This window comes from Carettochelys insculpta, chromosome 32, assembly GCF_033958435.1.
Source record: "Carettochelys insculpta isolate YL-2023 chromosome 32, ASM3395843v1, whole genome shotgun sequence".
NCBI lineage: Eukaryota > Metazoa > Chordata > Testudines > Carettochelyidae > Carettochelys > Carettochelys insculpta.
In genome coordinates this window covers 4,536,181-4,554,110 of record NC_134168.1, presented here as the reverse complement: position 1 = coordinate 4,554,110, position 17,930 = coordinate 4,536,181, and the positions used below count along the sequence as shown (strand labels likewise).

Here is a 17,930-nt window from a genome sequence, read left to right as displayed (position 1 = left end):
CACCGCTTGCCTGGGATCTCACTACGACTGTAAGGAAGGAGGACTCCAGGAATAGGCTCACCGTCCACCTATATGTGGCTGAGTCTGAGACCTCACTCCCGCTGTAGGGCAAGAACACCCGGACTGATGTACAGCTGTAGTCTCATTGTCCGCCTGTAGGTGGCCAAGTCTGGGACCTCACTCCCGTTGTAGGGGAAGAACACCCAGACCAACATACGGCTGTAGTCTCAGTGTCCGCCTGTAGGTGGCCAAGTCTGGGACCTCATTCCCGTTGTAAGGGAAGAACACTCAGACCAACATACGGCTGTAGTTTCATTGTCCACCTGTAGGTGGCCAAGTCCGGGACCTCACTGCCGGTGTAGGGGAGAACACTCAGACCAACATACGGCTGTCGTTTCATTGTCCGCCTGTAAGTGGCCAAGTCCGGGACCTCACTCCAGCTGTAAGGGAAGAACACTCGGACCAACGTACGGCTGTAGTATCATTGTCCGCCTGTAAGTGGCCAAGTCCGGGACCTCACTCCAGCTGTAAGGGAAGAACACTCGGACCAATGTACGGCTGTAGTATCATTGTCCGCCTGTAGGTGGCCAAGTCCGGGACCTCACTCCAGCTGTAAGGGAAGAACACTCGGACCAACGTACAGCTGTAGTATCATTGTCCGCCTGTAGGTGGCCAAGTCTGGGACCTCACTCCAGCTGTAAGGGAAGAACACTCGGACCAACGTACGGCTGTAGTCCCTTCGTCCGCCTGCAGGAGGAGCGGAAGCCGGCACGCCAGATGCCACCTTGACCCTGCCGAGCAGAGGCACGCCAGCTAACTGAGGAGGCTGCCGCCCCCCATGCCCGGCAGTGCCACCTAGAGCTAGCCCTGTGCAGTGGGGCTGGCCCCGGTGATGCACGCGGGGCCCTGGGGTTAGCCGGCACCGGGGGAGGCAGAGCCCCGTTACATGCATGTCCCCCGGGGGCAGGTTCGAGTTTGACGATGGCGGCTGCTACGTGGGCGACTGGCAGGAGGGCCGGGCACATGGCTACGGGGTCTGCACCAGCCCCGGGGCCCAGGGCGAGTACAGCGGGCAGTGGCGCCGGGGATTCGAGTCCCTGGGCGTCTACACCTGGCCCAGCGGCAACACCTACCAGGGCCACTGGAGCCAGGGCAAGCGGGAAGGGCTGGGCGTGGAACGGAAGAGCAAGTGGTGTTACAAGGGGGAGTGGAGCCATGGGCTGAAGGGCCGGGCCGGCGTCTGGGAGAGCCGCTCCGGGGTGACCTACGCGGGCCAGTGGAGGGACGGGCTGCAGGATGGCTATGGCACCGAGACCTACGCCGACGGAGGTGAGGCGCCCGCGGGGCGGGGCGGGGCGGGGCGGGGCCAGGAGGGAGAAGAAGGGGGTTCCATCGGGCCGGCCAGGTCTGCACTCCGGCCCTCGGCCTGGCTGTACATGTCCTCCATCCCAGCACGTCCACGCGCAGTCCGGCTGCTCCGTGCTCTGGCCGGCCCTCTGGGGTCATCACACCGGCCCTGGCCCTGGCCCCAGCCCTGCGGTTCCATCCGGCCAGCCCTGCACAGACCCACACCCCATCCATCCGCCCATCCATCTGTCCCCGTATGCGTCCGTCTATCCATCCACCCACCTCTGTACTCATCCATCCATCCATCCTTCTACCCCCATACTCATCCATCCATCCACCCCGTACTCATCCATCCATCCATCCATCTTCACCCGTACTCACCCATCCACCCCTGTACTCACCCATCCATCCATCCTTCTACCCCTGTACCCATCCATCCATCCATCCACACCCGTACTCACCCATCCACCCCTGTACTCATCCATCCATCCACCCCTGCACTCATCCATCCATCCTCACCCGTACTCACCCATCCACCTCTGTACTCATCCATCCATCCACCCCTGCACTCATCCATCCATCCTCACCCGTACTCACCCATCCACCTCTGTACTCATCCATCCATCCATCCTTCTACCCCCATACTCATCCATCCATCCACCCCCGTACTCATCCATCCATCCATCTTCACCCGTACTCATCCATCCACCCCTGTACTCACCCATCCATCCATCCTTCTACCCCTGTACCCATCCATCCATCCACACCCGTACTCACCCATCCACCCCTGTACTCATCCATCCATCCATCCTTCTACCCCTGTACCCATCCATCCATCCATCCATCCACACCCATACTCACCCATCCACCCCTGTACTCATCCATCCATCCACCCCCGTACTCATCCATCCATCCATCCATCCATCTTCACCCGTACTCATCCATCCACCCCTGTACTCACCCATCCATCCATCCTTCTACCCCTGTACCCATCCATCCATCCACACCCATACTCACCCATCCACCCCTGTACTCATCCGTCCATCCATCCTTCTACCCCTGTACCCATCCATCCATCCATCCATCCACACCCATACTCACCCATCCACCCCTGTACTCATCCATCCATCCACACCCGTACTCACCCATCCACCCCTGTACTCATCCATCCATCCATCCTTCTACCCCTGTACCCATCCATCCATCCATCCATCCACACCCATACTCACCCATCCACCCCTGTACTCATCCATCCATCCACACCCGTACTCACCCATCCACCCCTGTACTCATCCATCCATCCTCACCCGTACTTACCCATCCACCCCTGTACTCATCCATCCATCCATCCATCCACCCCCGTACTCACCCATCCATCCATCCTTCTACCCCTGTACTCATCCATCCATCCATCGTCACCCGTACTCACCCATCCACCCCGTACTCATCCATCCATCGTCACCCGTACTCACCCATCCACCCCTGTACTCATCCATCCATCCACACCCGTACTCACCCATCCACCCCTGTACTCATCCATCCATCCATCCATCCACCCCTGTACTCATCCATCCATCCATCGTCACCCGTACTCACCCATCCACCCCTGTACTCATCCATCCATCCATCCATCCACCCCTGTACTCATCCATCCATCCATCCACCCCTGTACTCATCCATCCATCCTCACCCGTACTCACCCATCCACCCCTGTATTCATCCATCCATCCATCCATCCTCACCCATACTCACCCATCCACCCCTGTACTCACCCATCCACCCCTGTACTCATCCATCCATCCACCCATCCTTCTAACCCTGTACTCATCCATCCACCCCCGCAGTCATCCATCCATCCATCCATCTACCTCCGTACTCATCCACCCATCCATCCATCCGCCCCTGTACTCACCCACACCTTCCATTTATCCAGCCCTCCACCCACCCCAGTGGACACCCATCCATCCATCACACCATCCTCTGTCCCGGCCGTTCCATCCCTCCATCTGCCCACTTCCACTTTCTCTTCCTTTCTCCACCGGCCCGGCTGTGGGACCCCTCCGTTTCCATCCTACCCCTGCCTGCTTTCTCCCTGCCCTGCTCTGACCCCCTGTGCCCTCCTTGGCAGGCACCTACCAGGGCCAATGGCAAGCCGGCAAGCGCCACGGCTACGGCGTCCGCCAGAGCGTCCCATACCACCAGGCGGCCTTGGTGTGTTCCCTGCGTCGCACCTCGCTGGAGTCCCTCCGCAGCGACCCAGAGCCCGGCGTGCCCCCTCCGCCTCTCCCGCCGCCCCCTCTTCCCCCTCTGCTGCTCCCGGGAGACAGCCCAGCCTCGGGCTCCAGGGGCGGCTTCGTACTGGCCTTCCCTGGCGACCCGCCCAAGGGGGCCAAGAAAAAGACCGGGGGCTTCTTCCGGCGCTCGCTCTTGCTGAGCGGGCTGCGGGTGCGCCGGGCTGAGTCCAAGGCCTCCCTGGGGAGCAAGCGGGGCTCTCTGAAGAGCGAGGCCGGGGTGAGCTCGACCGGGAGCGAAGCCACCACCCTGAGCTACGCCGAGACCGAGCCCCCCGAGATGCTGGCCCGGCTGGCCATCGAGGGCTCCTCCACCGAGGTCTACGCCGGGGAATGGCGGGCCGACCGGCGCAGCGGCTACGGGGTCAGCCGGCGCTCCAACGGGCTGCGCTACGAGGGCGAGTGGCTGGGCAACCGGCGCCATGGCTACGGGCGCACCACCTACCCCGACGGCACCAAGGAGGAGGGCAAGTACAAGCTCAACCGGCTGGTGAGCGGCAAGGTGAAGAACCTCATCCCGCTCCGGCGCAGCAAAGTCAAGGAGAAGGTGGACCGGGCGGTGGAGATGGCCCGGCGGGCCGTCAGCCTGGCCCGGCAGAAGCAAGAGATGGCAGCTACCAGGTCAGCCGGCCGGCGGAGGGCACCGGCAGCGGGTGGGCGTCCCGGGGGGCGGAGGGGGCGTGGAGCAGGGAGAGAGGAGAATGGGGTGCAGAGCAATGGGGGAGCGAGGGTCTCGGGGGGAAGGGGGCAGGTTTAGGGGAGGCCAAGGGAAGTGAGGGGTGGAGGAAGGGCTGGGGGGCAGGGTGTGGGGCGGGCAGCGGGTGTGTGTTGAAGTAACACTTCCCATTGCACTCTCTGGGGCCCACCGTGGGGCTTGTCTTGCACCTCGCGGGGCTGGGCTGCAGGGGGACCCTATAGGCCTGGACACCCCGTGCCAGGGCCCTGGGGTTCCCCCTCCCTCAGCAGCCCCAGCCGCACCGCTAGGCAAGGCCCAGGCTTCCGAGCGACTGTAGGCCCCCCAAAGCTGTAACTCCGCCATCCATGTTGGGGGCCCCCCTCCCCAGCTACCATTGCCCCCCACTTCCCGAGCCTCCCCATCCTGGCTGGCCGTGCTGGGGAGAGGTCACAAGGGGGTCCCTGGCAGCCACCTTGAAACCTGGCTTGAGTGACCTTCCCCAACTGGGGGGGTCGCCCTCTTGAAAGCTGGCTCAAGCCAAGCCAACCCAACTGGGGCGGCCCTCTGGGAAGTGGGTTCTGAGGACCCCCATCTTCAAAGGTCTCCCTTTGGCCCAGACGGCGGAGGAGAAGGTGGGTGACAGGCTGGGTGGTGCAGACGCACATCAACTGCCCCACCCCCCACCTGCCCCACCAGCCATTCCCCTTGCTGAAATTGGGGGCTGGAGGGGACCCTAACGCATAGGCAGCCGCCTGTGAGAGAGGCAGGTGCCATCCGGCGAGCCCCGCAGCCGGCCAGGCGTGTTTCTCCCGCTGGTGCCCCTCCGCCCAGGCCTCCACGCACACGAAAAAAATTTATTCCACCCCGGCTGGAAAAACGTCGAGGGCGCCGTGCCCAGCACCCGTCTCAGCCGTGCCCAGGCGGTTCCTCGGGCGGCCGGGACGAGGCTGCCGGGCCTGGCGTCCTTGGCCAGCCGGGGAACGGAGACATCCGCCCTGCCAGCAGACAGACATGCCGGCTCCCGGCTGGCTGGGGATGGAGCACCTGGCCCCCGTTGGCGCTCGCCCTCGTTGGCGGCTGGCCGTTAATTAGTTCTTTCGGGGCCTGGATCTCTCTTCTTCTCCCCGCGCCTCCCCCCCACATTCAGTTGCCATCCCCAGCCAGGGCACGGCCAGGGGGCTGGGGGAGACGGGCTCTGTGCGAGAGCCTGCCTGGTCTCCTAGGCAACTGGGTGATGGCAACCGCCATTGGCTGGCGGTTGCTGTGGCAACCGCGGAGCAGCAGCATCCACTGGGCATGGACCAGGGGAGCTGGGGTGGGGGGGGCAGAGAGGCTGGTGGGGGGAAGGGCGCTTCCCTGGAATGGAGCGGGAGGGGGGCTGGGCAACATGGGGGGCAGGGTTACACGTAGGAGATGGGGTGTATTTGGGGGGCAGAGGGTTGGGGGTACATGTAGGAGATGGGGTGTATTTGGGGGCAGAGGGTTGGGGGTACATGTAGGAGATGGGGTATATTGGGGGGCAGGGGGTTGGGGTACAGGTAGAAGATGGGGGTGTACTGGGGCAGAGGGTTGGGGTACAAGTAGGAGATGGGGTATATTGGGGGGCAGGGGGTTGGGGTACAGGTAGAAGATGGGGGTGTATTGGGGCAGAGGGTTGGGGTACAAGTAGGAGATGGGGTGTATTTGGGCAGGGGGTTGGGGTACAGGTAGAAGATGGGAGTGTCTTGGGGCAGAGTGTTGGAGGTACATGTAAGAGATGGGGGTATATTTGGGGCTGCAGGTAGGAGATGGGGTATATATGGGGATTGGGGGTACACGTAGGAGATGGGGTGTATTTGGGGGCAGGGGGTTTGGGTTACATGTAGGAGATGGGGTGTATTTGGGGGGCAGGGGGTTGGGGGTACACATAAGAGATGGGGTGTATTTGGGGGGCAGGGGGTTGGGGGTACAGGCAGGAGATGGGGATGGATGGAGGGTCCAGGAGTGGTGCTCCAAAGCTATAGGTGGGGACAGGAGCTGGGGGGCAGAGGGGGGGCAGGGGGAATGGCCACCACCGGTCCTGCCCCACAGAGACCCCCGGCTTCCCCCCACAGGGCGGCTGATGCCCAACTTAAGGCCGCCGCGGCCCTGGCCTCCGCCGAGAGGGCCGTGGAGGCGGCGCGAGTGGCCAAGATCCTGGCTCAGGACCTTCAGCCTGTCCTGGATGAGGCCGGTGAGTTGCGGGGGGGCAGAGGGACCCCCTCACCCTAGGCCCCCCATATATGGAGCACCTGGGGGGAGGCGGAGGCTGATTTTGATCCGAGCCCCATTTCCCACCCCACGGGCCCCATTCCCAGTGACTGGGGGGGGAACTCCATGGGCGGGAGGTGGGCTCTGACCGCCCCGAACCCCAACCCTGATCCCCTTGTCTCCCTTCCCCCCAAAACACAGAGCCACAACCCCGGCGGGACTCCGAAGGGACCGAGACGGACCTGCTGGAGTACGACAGCCCCGGGGTGTACGAAAATGGCGTCACCCCGTCCGACGTGAGCCCCGAGGCCAGCTGCTCCCCCAGCCCCCCGCAGCCCTGGCGGGGGGACCCTCGCCGGACTTGGCACCCGCTGGAGAACGGGGGACCCCCCCGGGGGACGCCGGGGGACCCAGCCTACCCCGAGGAGGAGTGGGGGTGCCGGAGGTTCCCCACCCGGACACCGGGGTTCCCGCCCGAGGGGCTGTGGGAGGGGGACGAGGAGGAGGGGGAGCCGGGGCGCCCCCTGGAGGCCACCCCGCCCAGCGGCAGCTCCGGAAGCCTGCGGGAGGACGAGGAAGAGGAGCAGGACGAGGAAGAGCCGCCCTGGCTGGAGAACGGGGAGCGCCAGGCGGGGCTGGAGCCGGCCAGAGCCCAGGAGCAGCTGCCTTCAGGGGAGCAGGCCAAGGAGACGGGAGCGGGCGGGAGACAGGTAAGTGGGGCCAAGGGGCACCCACCATCCGCCCCCCACTCTAACCCCCAGCCTCCACTGCCCCCCCAGAGCCAGGGAGAACCCAGGAGTCCTGGCTCCCAGCCCCTGCTCTAACCACCAGCCCCCACTGCCCCCCCAGAGCCAGGGAGAACCCAGGAGTCCTGGCTCCCGGCCCTGCTCTAACCACCAGCCCCCACTGCCCTCCCAGCGCTGGGGAGAACCCAGGAGTCCTGGCTCCCAGCCCCTGCTCTAACCACCAGCCCCCACTGCCCCCCCAGAGCCAGGGAGAACCCAGGAGTCCTGGCTCCCGGCCCTGCTCTAACCACCAGCCCCCACTGCCCTCCCAGCGCTGGGGAGAACCCAGGAGTCCTGGCTCCCAGCCCCTGCTCTAACCACCAGCCCCCACTGACCCCCCAGAGCCGGGGAGAACCCAGGAGTCCTGGCTCCCGGCCCCTGCTCTAACCACCAGCCTCCACTGCCCCCCCAGAGCCAGGGAGAACCCAGGAGTCCTGGCTCCCGGCCCCTGCTCTAACCACCAGCCCCCACTGCCCCCCCAGAGCCAGGGAGAACCCAGGAGTCCTGGCTCCCGGCCCCTGCTCTAACCACCAGCCCCCACTGCCCCCCCAGAGCCGGGGAGAACCCAGGAGTCCTGGCTCCCAGCCCCCTGCTCTAACCACCAGCCCCCACTGCCCTCCCAGAGCCGGGGAGAACCCAGGAGTCCTGGCTCCCGGCCCCTGCTCTAACCACCAGCCTCCACTGCCCCCCCAGAGCCAGGGAGAACCCAGGAGTCCTGGCTCCCGGCCCCTGCTCTAACCACCAGCCCCCACTGCCCCCCCAGAGCCGGGGAGAACCCAGGAGTCCTGGCTCCCAGCCCCTGCTCTAACCACCAGCCCCCACTGCCCCCCCAGAGCCGGGGAGAACCCAGGAGTCCTGGCTCCCAGCCCCTGCTCTAACCACCAGCCCCCACTGCCCTCCCAGCGCTGGGGAGAACCCAGGAGTCCTGGCTCCCAGCCCCTGCTCTAACCACCAGCCCCCACTGACCCCCCAGAGCTGGGGAGAACCCAGGAGTCCTGGCTCCCAGCCCCCTGCTCTAACCACCAGCCCCCACTGCCCTCCCAGAGCCGGGGAGAACCCAGGAGTCCTGGCTCCCGGCCCCTGCTCTAACCACCAGCCTCCACTGCCCCCCCAGAGCCAGGGAGAACCCAGGAGTCCTGGCTCCCGGCCCCTGCTCTAACCACCAGCCCCCACTGCCCCCCCAGAGCCGGGGAGAACCCAGGAGTCCTGGCTCCCAGCCCCTGCTCTAACCACCAGCCCCCACTGCCCCCCCAGAGCCGGGGAGAACCCAGGAGTCCTGGCTCCCAGCCCCTGCTCTAACCACCAGCCCCCACTGCCCCCCCAGAGCCAGGGAGAACCCAGGAGTCCTGGCTCCCGGCCCTGCTCTAACCACCAGCCCCCACTGCCCTCCCAGCGCTGGGGAGAACCCAGGAGTCCTGGCTCCCAGCCCCTGCTCTAACCACCAGCCCCCACTGCCCCCCCAGAGCCGGGGAGAACCCAGGAGTCCTGGCTCCCGGCCCCTGCTCTAACCACCAGCCCCCACTGCCCTCCCAGAGCCGGGGAGAACCCAGGAGTCCTGGCTCCCGGCCCCTGCTCTAACCACCAGCCCCCACTGCCCCCCCCAGAGCCAGGGAGAACCCAGGAGTCCTGGCTCCTGGCCCCTGCTCTAACCACCAGCCCCCACTGCCCCCCCCAGAGCCAGGGAGAACCCAGGAGTCCTGGCTCCCGGCCCCTGCTCTAACCACCAGCCCCCACTGCCCTCCCAGCGCCGGGGAGAACCCAGGAGTCCGGGCTCCCGGCCCCTGCTCTACCCACCAGCCCCCACTGCCCTCCCAGAGCCACGGAGAACCCAGGAGTCCTGGCTCCTGGCCCCCTGCTCTAACCACCAGCCCCCACAACCCCCCCAGAGCCGGGGAGAACCCAGGAGTCCTGGCTCCCGGCCCCTGCTCTAACCACCAGCCCCCACTGCCCCCCCAGAGCCAGGGAGAACCCAGGAGTCCTGGCTCCTGGCCCCTGCTCTAACCACCAGCCCCCACTGCCCCCCCCAGAGCCAGGGAGAACCCAGGAGTCCTGGCTCCCGGCCCCTGCTCTAACCACCAGCCCCCACTGCCCCCCCAGAGCCAGGGAGAACCCAGGAGTCCTGGCTCCCGGCCCCTGCTCTAACCACCAGCCCCCACTGCCCTCCCAGAGCCGGGGAGAACCCAGGAGTCCGTCAGAATGGGTGGGGGGAGCAGAGAGAGGTTGTGGGCGTGGCCCCTCTGGTGAAGTGCTGCGGGATTGGCTGGTGTCCCGGCTGCCGTCGCATAGCAACTGCCTCCTCCAGCCACCATCCCTGCCGCCCACTGCAGCATCCCAGCCCTGCCCTGCAGTGCTGCAGTTGGGGAGTGCCCCAAGAGTTGGCCCCAGTGGGCTACAACGGTGCTGGGGGCTCGGACGCCTGGGTTCTCCCCGGCTCTGGGAGGGCAGTGGGGGCTGGTGGTTAGAGCAGGGGCTGTGGGCCCGGACTCCTGGGTTCTCCCCAGCTCTGGGAGGGCAGTGGGGGCTGGTGGTTAGAGCAGGGGCCGGGGGCCTGGACTCCTGGGTTCTCCCCAGCTCTGGGGGGGCAGTGGGGGCTGGTGGTTAGAGCAGGGGCTGTGGGCCCGGACTCCTGGGTTCTCCCCAGCTCTGGGAGGGCAGTGGGGGCTGGTGGTTAGAGCAGGGGCCGGGGGCCTGGACTCCTGGGTTCTCCCCGGCTCTGGGAGGGCAGTGGGGGCTGCTGGGTAGAGCAAGGGGCCGGGAGACAGGACTCCTGGGTTCCGTATGTTGCGGGGGGTGTGGCTAAGGAAGCAGGGTGCACAGGGGGGAGGGGGATGATTATGGGGTGCAGCCTGAGCCAGGGGGTGGGTGTTTGTAGAGAGAATGGGGGAGGGGCGTCTCACCCTCCCTTTTGCCTTGCAGGGAGCTCACCCATTGGTCGTTCTGGCTGTCGTCCTGATTGACATCTGCCTGGCTCACCTGTTCTCGCTGCTTCTCACCTGAGCTGGGGGGAGCTGGGGAGGGGGGGCGCTCCCCTCCCCTCCCCTGCCTCACTCCGGGCGGCCCCCCCCTCAATTGTTTACATATGAAGGGCTCTTTCTAGCTGATTTCTCTCTTCCCGCCCCCCTTGACATGTGCTGCCTCTGAATGCACCCCCCCTTTGGGGTTCGCCCTCCCGGGGCCGGGGACCCCCGCTCGCCCCACCGGAGCGCCGCTTTTTTAACCGTTCTTTTTCTTGCTGCGTCTGAATGAAATAACTCCTGACAAATCATCCCCGGGGGCGGAGGGGACCATCCTGCCATGGGGGGGGAGCGAAGGGAGAGGTGGGGGCGAAAGAGGAAGTCCCGCCTTTGCGAGGGCGGTCTGAAAGGGGGCAGACAGGAAGTCCTGCCTCCTGGAGGGCTCCGAGTCCTGGCGGTGTGCCGGGAGGGTGGGGAGGAGGTCCCCACCCCACAGGAAGTCTCGCCTATTGCGGGCGTGTGAGAGTGCAATAAAGAAAGTGGGTAGGGAGCACTTCCCACAGGGGGCAAAACAGGAAGTCCTGCCTTTTGTCGGGACGTGACGGTGCAATAGAGGAAGTTCTGCCCTCTGAAGGGTAGAAGATGCTGGCCAGACGGGTAGAAGAGGAAGTCCAACCTTTTAAAGGGACGTGATGTGCAATACAGGAAGTCCTGCCTTAGCAGGGGTGGGAAAGCAGGAAGTCCCACCTTCCGGAAGGCGGGCTAATAGGATTAGGCAATGGGTGAGGCTGAATGCTGTGACTATGTAGCCGGGAGGGTACATCCCTTCCAGACAGCCAGGGCAGGGTAAGGAAGTTGGGGGCTACCTGGGGGGCACCCCTGGCAGGAATCTCCCTCTCGGTCCCCCCGAAAATGCATGAGGATGCTCAGTGTATCGAGAATGTGTATATCGACTCCCATCCCCACGGCCCTCCCTCGCCCCGGCCTTGCTCCCAGACTGCCTTTTCCACGGGGTGTTTCTTATATCGTGTCTTTGGGATTGAAAACCGAAAACGTCTTGCCGATTTCCAGACTACGAGACATTTAATAAAAAAAAGGTATTGCTAAAAAAAACGCCGGGGGAAACGGCTCGAGATCGTCTTCGCTCGCGTCGAGAGCCCCGCAGTCCTGGGGCGGGGCGTGTGCTCTCACCACTCGGCCCTGCTCCCTGCTGGAGCTGGGGGTGGGACCCAGGCGCCCTGCCCCCCCCCCACTTGGGGGGCACAGTGGGGCTGTTTTGGGACCGGACTTCGCCGCGTTCTGTGTCCCAGCAGCTGCCCCGGACGCCTGGGTCCCATCTCTTGCTGTTCTGGTGGGGGGGGCAAGCCAGGCCTGGCTACCTTCAGTCCCAGCTGGGGGGGGGGTTCAGGGGAGGGTGCAGCCCCCCCCATCCTGCAGGGGTGCTTTGGCTGCTGCCCTAACCCCAGAAATCAGCCCCCCAGCTCCCAGAGGAGCCCCCCCAACCGGTGTCGGTGTGGGGAGGGCCGGCCAAGGAGCAGGGGCAGCCCTCCCCCGCTGCCCCCAGTGTGGGGGTCCCCTGGGGGGGGGCAGGGACACTTATGGGGCTGCCCTGGGGGTTAATGTGTATCCTCCCTCCCCCCAGGCAGCCCCTCCCCTCTCCCCCAGAGACCCCCTCCCCCAGCCTCCCCTGCCCCCCACCAGCCCCTCCCCTCTCCCCCCAACCTCCCCACCAGCCCCCTCCCCCCCCAGAGACCCCTCCCCCAGCCTCCCCCGCCCACCTCCACCCCCTCCTCTCCCAGCCCAGGCCATAGAGACGCAGCCTAGAGCGCCCTCCCCTCCCCCGCATGGAGCGCTCGCTCGCCCCGGAGGACTCCCCGCTGCCCCCCGCCCGCTTACCAGAGAGACGGACTTCGCAGAGCGTCGTCTCCGACCAGCGAGGAGCCGAGGGAACCGCCGCGCCTTGGCAGGGCGCTCTAGGAGGAGCCTGGAGGCCTCCCCCTTGTCTCTATGGTCTTAAAGAGACACACCTCGTCGGGGAGAACCCAGGAGTCCTGGCTCACGGCCCCGCTCTAACCACCAGCCCCCACTGCCCCCCTGCACCCCCGGTGCCCAGGGGACCCTAATATCCCTCCTTGTATCTCCAGCGTCCCCCACCCGAGCTCCGACTGTTTTACCTCCTGCCCCAGGGACCCCAAACCCTGCCCGGCTGCACCTCCCAGGTCTGGTGAGGCCCCAATATCAGCCACTTCACCCCAACGCCCCATCCGCTCCCGGGGGGCCCGATGCTGCACCACCCGCGTATTGTTAATGTCTCTTCCACTGATCACCCCTCAACTTCCTGCACCCCAAGTTCCTCTCCCTGCAACCCCAAACCCCCTGCTGCACCTCCAAAGCCCCCCTGCACCCAAAACTCATACCGCCCACCCCAAAGCCCTGCAGCCCATCCCCGAACCCTCAACCCCGGTACTGCACCCCAAATCCCTGCACCCCAAAATCCATTGCAACTCCAAAGCCCCTGCACCCCCAAACTCACCGCACGCCCCAAACCCCGTACTGCACCCCAAAACCCCCACTGCACCCCAAATCCCCTGCACCCCAAAATCCATTGCAACTCCAAAGCCCCTGCACCCCCAAACTCACCGCACGCCCCAAATCGCCGCACGCCCTAAACCTCGTACTGCACTCCAAAACCCCCACTGCACCCCAAATCCCCTGCACCCAAAACTCATACTGCACACCCCAAATCCCTGCACGCCTAAGTTCACTGTACCCCAACCCCCCACTGAACCCACCCCCCAAATCCCCACTGCTCTCCCAACGCTGCCTGCGCCTCCAGGCCTTGAATCTCGTCACCCCGTACTGCACCCCATCTTGTGCCCGCACCCCACATGTCCCTAGAGCCAGCCCCCCCAAATCTCCCCCCGCCCCCAGCTGCGAGCTGATGGCCGGAGGACTTGGGTCTCCCCCCCTACCAGCCCCGACCCCCCGCTTCCCGTATTGAACCCCCATTTCTCTGTCTTGGGGTTCCCCGGCAAGCCGTGACCAGGAACTCCAGCAGAGGGCGGGAGCGTATAACCCCGCTTCGCGAACAGCCCATGGGGGGCCGGGAGCCAGGACTCCTGGGTTCTCCCCGGCGCTGGGGGGGGGCAGTGGGGGGCTGGTGGTTAGAGCAGGGGCTGGGGGCCCGGACTCCTGGGTTCTCCCCGGCTCTGGGTGGGCAGTGGGGGCTGGTGGTTAGAGCAGGGGCCGGGAGCCAGGACTCCTGGGTTCTCCCTGGCTCTGGGAGGGCAGTGGGGCTGGTGGGTAGAGCAGGGGGCGGGAGCCAGGACTCCTGGGTTCTCCCTGGCTCTGGGAGGGCAGTGGGGGCTGGTGGTTAGAGCAGGGGGCGGGAGCCAGGACTCCTGGGTTCTCCCCGGCGATGGGGGGGCAGTGGGGGGCTGGTGGTTGGGGGGGCAGGACCTCTGCGGGGGGGGCTGGCGGCTCCCGGGGCGGCACGCAGAGCGGGGGGAGGGGCGGGGATTCCCTCCCGACAGCGTCACGGGACTCCCCCCCCATCGACCCGGCTTCTCCGGCGCCAGCAGCGCGATCGATGGGCGGCGGGGGGGAGGGGCTGTGCCCCCGGTCCGGCCGCCAGGGGCCGCTGCTGCCCTCCCCTCCCCTCCCCCCTTCATTCATATTCCAGCCACGCGCCCCCCAGCGCCGGGCGGGGGAGGAGGGGGAGGCGGCGCAGCGAAGGAGCCGGGCCTGATGGGTTCCCCACCCCCAGTATCCCCCCTCCGCCCCCCCACCCCCACTCTCCCCCCTCGTCCCCTCAGCCCGGTCCCTGCCCCCCCAGCCCGGTCCCCACCCCCAGTATCCCCCCTCCTGCCCCCCCCAGCCCAGTCCCCACCCCCAGTATCCCCCCTCCTGCCCCCCCCAGCCCAGTCCCCACCCCCAGTATCCCCCTCCGCCCCCCCACCCCCAGTATCCCCCCTCCGGCCCCCCACCCTGGTCCCTGCCCCCCCCAGCCCGGTCCCCACCCCCAGTATCCCCCCTCCTGCCCCCCAGCCCGGTCCCCACCCCCAGTATCCCCCCTCCTGCCCCCCCAGCCCAGTCCCCACCCCCAGTATCCCCCCTCCTGCCCCCCAGCCCACTCTCCCCCCTCCGCCCCCTCAGCCCGGTCCCCACCCCCAGTATCCCCCCTCCGGCCCCCCAGCCCCACTCTCCCCCCTCCGCCCCCTCAGCCTGGTCCCTGCCCCCCCCAGCCCGGTCCCCACCCCAGTATCCCCCCTCCTGCCCCCCAGCCCCAGTATCCCCCTCCGCCCCCCCACCCCCAGTATCCCCCTCCGGCCCCCCACCCTGGTCCCTGCCCCCCCCAGCCCGGTCCCACCCCCAGTATCCCCCCTCCTGCCCCCCCAGCCCGGTCCCCACCCCCAGTATCCCCCCTCCCGCCCCCCCAGCCCCACTCTCCCCCCTCCGCCCCCTCAGCCCGGTCCCTGCCCCCCCAGCCCGGTCCCCACCCCCAGTATCCCCCCTCCAGCCCCCCAGCCCCACTCTCCCCCCTCCGCCCCCCCAGCCTGGTCCCTGCCCCCCCACAGCCCGGTCCCCACCCCAGTATCCTCCCTCCTGCCCCCCCCAGCCCAGTCCCCACCCCCAGTATCCCCCCTCCGGCCCCCCAGCCTGGTCCCTGCCCCCCCCAGCCCGGTCCCCAACCCCAGTATCCCCCCTCCGGCCCCCAGCCTGGTCCCTGCCCCCCCCAGCCCGGTCCCCAACCCCAGTATCCCCCTCCGGCCCCCCAGCCTGGTCCCTGCCCCCCCAGCCCGGTCCCAACCCAGTATCCCCCTCCGGCCCCCCAGCCTGGTCCCTGCCCCCCCCAGCCCGGTCCCCAACCCCAGTATCCCCATCCAGCCCCCCAGCCTGGTCCCTGCCCCTCCAGCCTGCTCCCCACCCCCAGTATCCTCCCTCCTGCCCCCCCAGCCCAGTCCCCAACCCCAGTATCCCCCCTCCGGCCCCCTAGCCTGGTCCCTGCCCCCTCAGCCTGGTCCCCACCCCCAGTATCCCCCCTCCAGCCCTCCAGCCTTGTACCCCCCACCAGCCTGCTCCCCACCCCAGTATCCCCCCTCCGCCCCCCCAGCCCGGTCCCACCCCCAGTATCCCCCCTCCGGCCCCCCACCCTGGTCCCTGCCCCCCCCAGCCGGTCCCCACCCCCAGTATCCCCCTCCGCCCCCCCCAGCCCGGTCCCCACCCCAGTATCCCCCCTCCGGCCCCCCACCCTGGTCCCTGCCCCCCCCAGCCCAGTCCCCACCCCAGTATCCCCCCTCCGCCCCCCCAGCCTGGTCCCTGCCCCCCCCAGCCCGGCCCCAACCCCAGTATCCCCCCTCCGGCCCCCCAGCCTGGTCCCTGCCCCCCCCAGCCCGGTCCCCACCCCCAGTATCCTCCTCCTGCCCCCCCCAGCCCAGTCCCCAACCCCAGTATCACCCCTCCGGCCCCTCAGCTTGTACCGCCCCCCCAGCCTGCTCCCCACCCCCAGTACCCCCCTCCGGCCCCCCAGCCCAGTCCCCAACCCCAGTATCACCCCTCCGGCCCCTCAGCCTTGTACCCGCCCCCCCAGCCTGCTCCCCACCCCCAGTATCCCCCCTCTGCCCCCCCAGCCTGGTCCCTGCCCCCCCCAGCCCGGCCCCCAACCCCAGTATCCCCCTCCGGCCCCCCAGCCTGGTCCCTGCCCCCCCCAGCCCGGTCCCCAACCCAGTATCCCCCCTCCGGCCCCCTAGCCTGGTCCCTGCCCCCCCAGCCCGGTCCCCAACCCCAGTATCCCCCCTCCGGCCCCCTAGCCTGGTCCCTGCCCCCCCAGCCCGGTCCCCAACCCCAGTATCCCCCCTCCAGCCCTCCAGCCTTGTACCCCCCACCAGCCTGCTCCCCACCCCCAGTATCCCCCATCCGCCCCCCCCAGCCTTGTACCCGCCCCCCAGCCTGCTCCCCACCACCAGTATCCCCCATCCAGCCCCCCAGCCTGGTCCCTGTCCCCCCAACCCGGTCCCCAACCCCAGTATCCTCCCTCCTGCCCCCCCCAGCCCAGTCCCCAACCCCAGTATCACCCCTCCGGCCCCTCAGCCTTGTACCAGCCCCCCAGCCTGCTCCCCACCCCCAGTATCCCCCCTCCAGCCCCCCAGCCTGGTCCCTGCCCCCCCCAGCCTGCTCCCCACCCCCAGTATCCCCCCTCCAGCCCTGCAGCCTCGTCCCCAACCCCAGTATCCCCCATCCTTGTCCCCATCGCTGCTGGCCCCCCATGTCCTGCAGCTCTATGTCTCCTGTTGGTTCTCTCTCTCTCTCTGGGGTTCCCCCCGGCCCCGGCCCCCCACCCCCGCTGCGGCTGGCTCTCTGCCCAGTGGGGAGGGGGCCTGAGGCCGCGGGGCGGGTCAAACCCCTTGGAGGCTGCAGGGGTGAAAGAGGTGGGTCAGGAGCAAAAGGGACCAGCCCTGGGAAACCGGGGGCTGTACCCCACACCAGGAGCTAAGGGTTACTGGCAGCTAGAGAACCCAGGTGTCTGGGCTCCCCCAGCTCTAACCACCAGCCCCCACTGCCCTCCCAGAGCCGGGGAGAACCCAGGAGTCCTGGCTCCCGGCCCTGCTCTAACCACCAGCCCCCACTGCCCCCCCAGAGCCGGGGAGAACCCAGGAGTCCGGGCTCCCAGTGCCAGACTGGGAGTTTTATTTTCCCTCTCTCCCTTTCCCCCATTTCTGGGTCCCCTGACACCCCCCTCCCTCCCCACCACCCTTTGCTCCGGAAGAATTTTAATTAGTGGCGGAGACTTAATTAATTCAGCTTCTAATTAACGATGCGGCGCAAGGCCCGGATTTGGGGGGGGGGGGGCCAGCTGGCTTGGCACGGTGCCATGGCTGGGGGGGTGAGAGGCTGATGCAGAGGAGGGGCTGGGAGAGAATGAAGCGGCGCCGTGGGCGGAGGAGAGTGGGGGTGGCCCACCGCCCCCCCCACCCTGCCAAAGCCAAGGGGATCGGGGGGTGAAGGATGGCACAGGGGTGGGGCTGTAACATCCCCCACCCCCCCATGCCCAGAGTGACGCCGTGCGGGGGAGGGGCCCTGGCTGCCAGGGAGACGCCCCCTCCCCCCACGCTGCGGCATGGGCTCGGTGCCACCCGGGGGGCGGGAGGGGAGCCCGGCGGGCACCCTGACGGGGGGGGAAGGGCGGTGCCAGTCGCGTGCCCATGGGGAGCCAGCCCCCTCCCCCCCGTTACGACATGCCAAGCCCCCCCGTTCCCCTCCCCCGGCCAGCTGGCACCGAGTCAAAGGTGCCATCTGGTGGGTGCGCGCGGGGGGGGGGGACGCGGCTGGCACGGCGTACGGGCATTGTCAGCGCGACAGCGAGGGATGGGTGTGTGCGGGGATAGGGAAAGCGCTCGCGGGCGGGCGTAGGGCCAGCAGGCTCCCAGCGATGGGTGAAGGCACGGGGGGCAGGTGGCTGGATGGGGGGAAAGCCCGAGCGGGGGGGCAGACAGAACAGGAGTGGGGCAGGGCGAGCGGGCTGGGGCCGGAGCCCCCTCCAAGTCCCGGTGGGCCCGTTTCCCAGGCCAGGCAGGAGAAGGCAGCGGGAACCCCCAACCGGCTTCATGCTTTGCCCAGCTCAGGGGCCCACGGCCCTGGGGCGCCCGCC

General features: G+C 67.7%; 2 protein-coding genes across 2 annotated transcripts; both read left to right on the top strand.

The window, feature by feature from the left end:
- The first annotated feature begins 946 nt into the window (after positions 1-946).
- Positions 947-10,592, top strand: JPH4 (junctophilin 4). The gene is given in 6 exon segments (XM_074982802.1): positions 947-957; positions 959-1,329; positions 3,476-4,259; positions 6,408-6,526; positions 6,745-7,253; positions 10,245-10,592. Coding segments are annotated over 6 exon segments (1,875 nt in total). The 3' UTR covers positions 10,326-10,592.
- LOC142004452 (uncharacterized) lies at positions 1,604-3,453 on the top strand. The gene is made up of 2 exons (XM_074982097.1): positions 1,604-2,300; positions 3,281-3,453. Exons 1-2 carry the CDS (start codon positions 1,604-1,606, stop codon positions 3,451-3,453), a joined length of 870 nt encoding a protein of 289 aa, XP_074838198.1.
- Positions 10,593-17,930: the final 7,338 nt, after the last annotated feature.

Excerpts from the sequence above, each read along its gene's own strand:
- LOC142004452 (XM_074982097.1), top strand. The coding sequence starts at position 1,604 with ATGCGTCCGTCTATCCATCCACCCACCTCTGTACTCATCCATCCATCC. Across the intron at positions 2,301-3,280 it reads GTACTCATCCATCCACCCCT|CCCTCCACCCACCCCAGTGG; the intron begins GTACTCACCCAT and ends CCATTTATCCAG.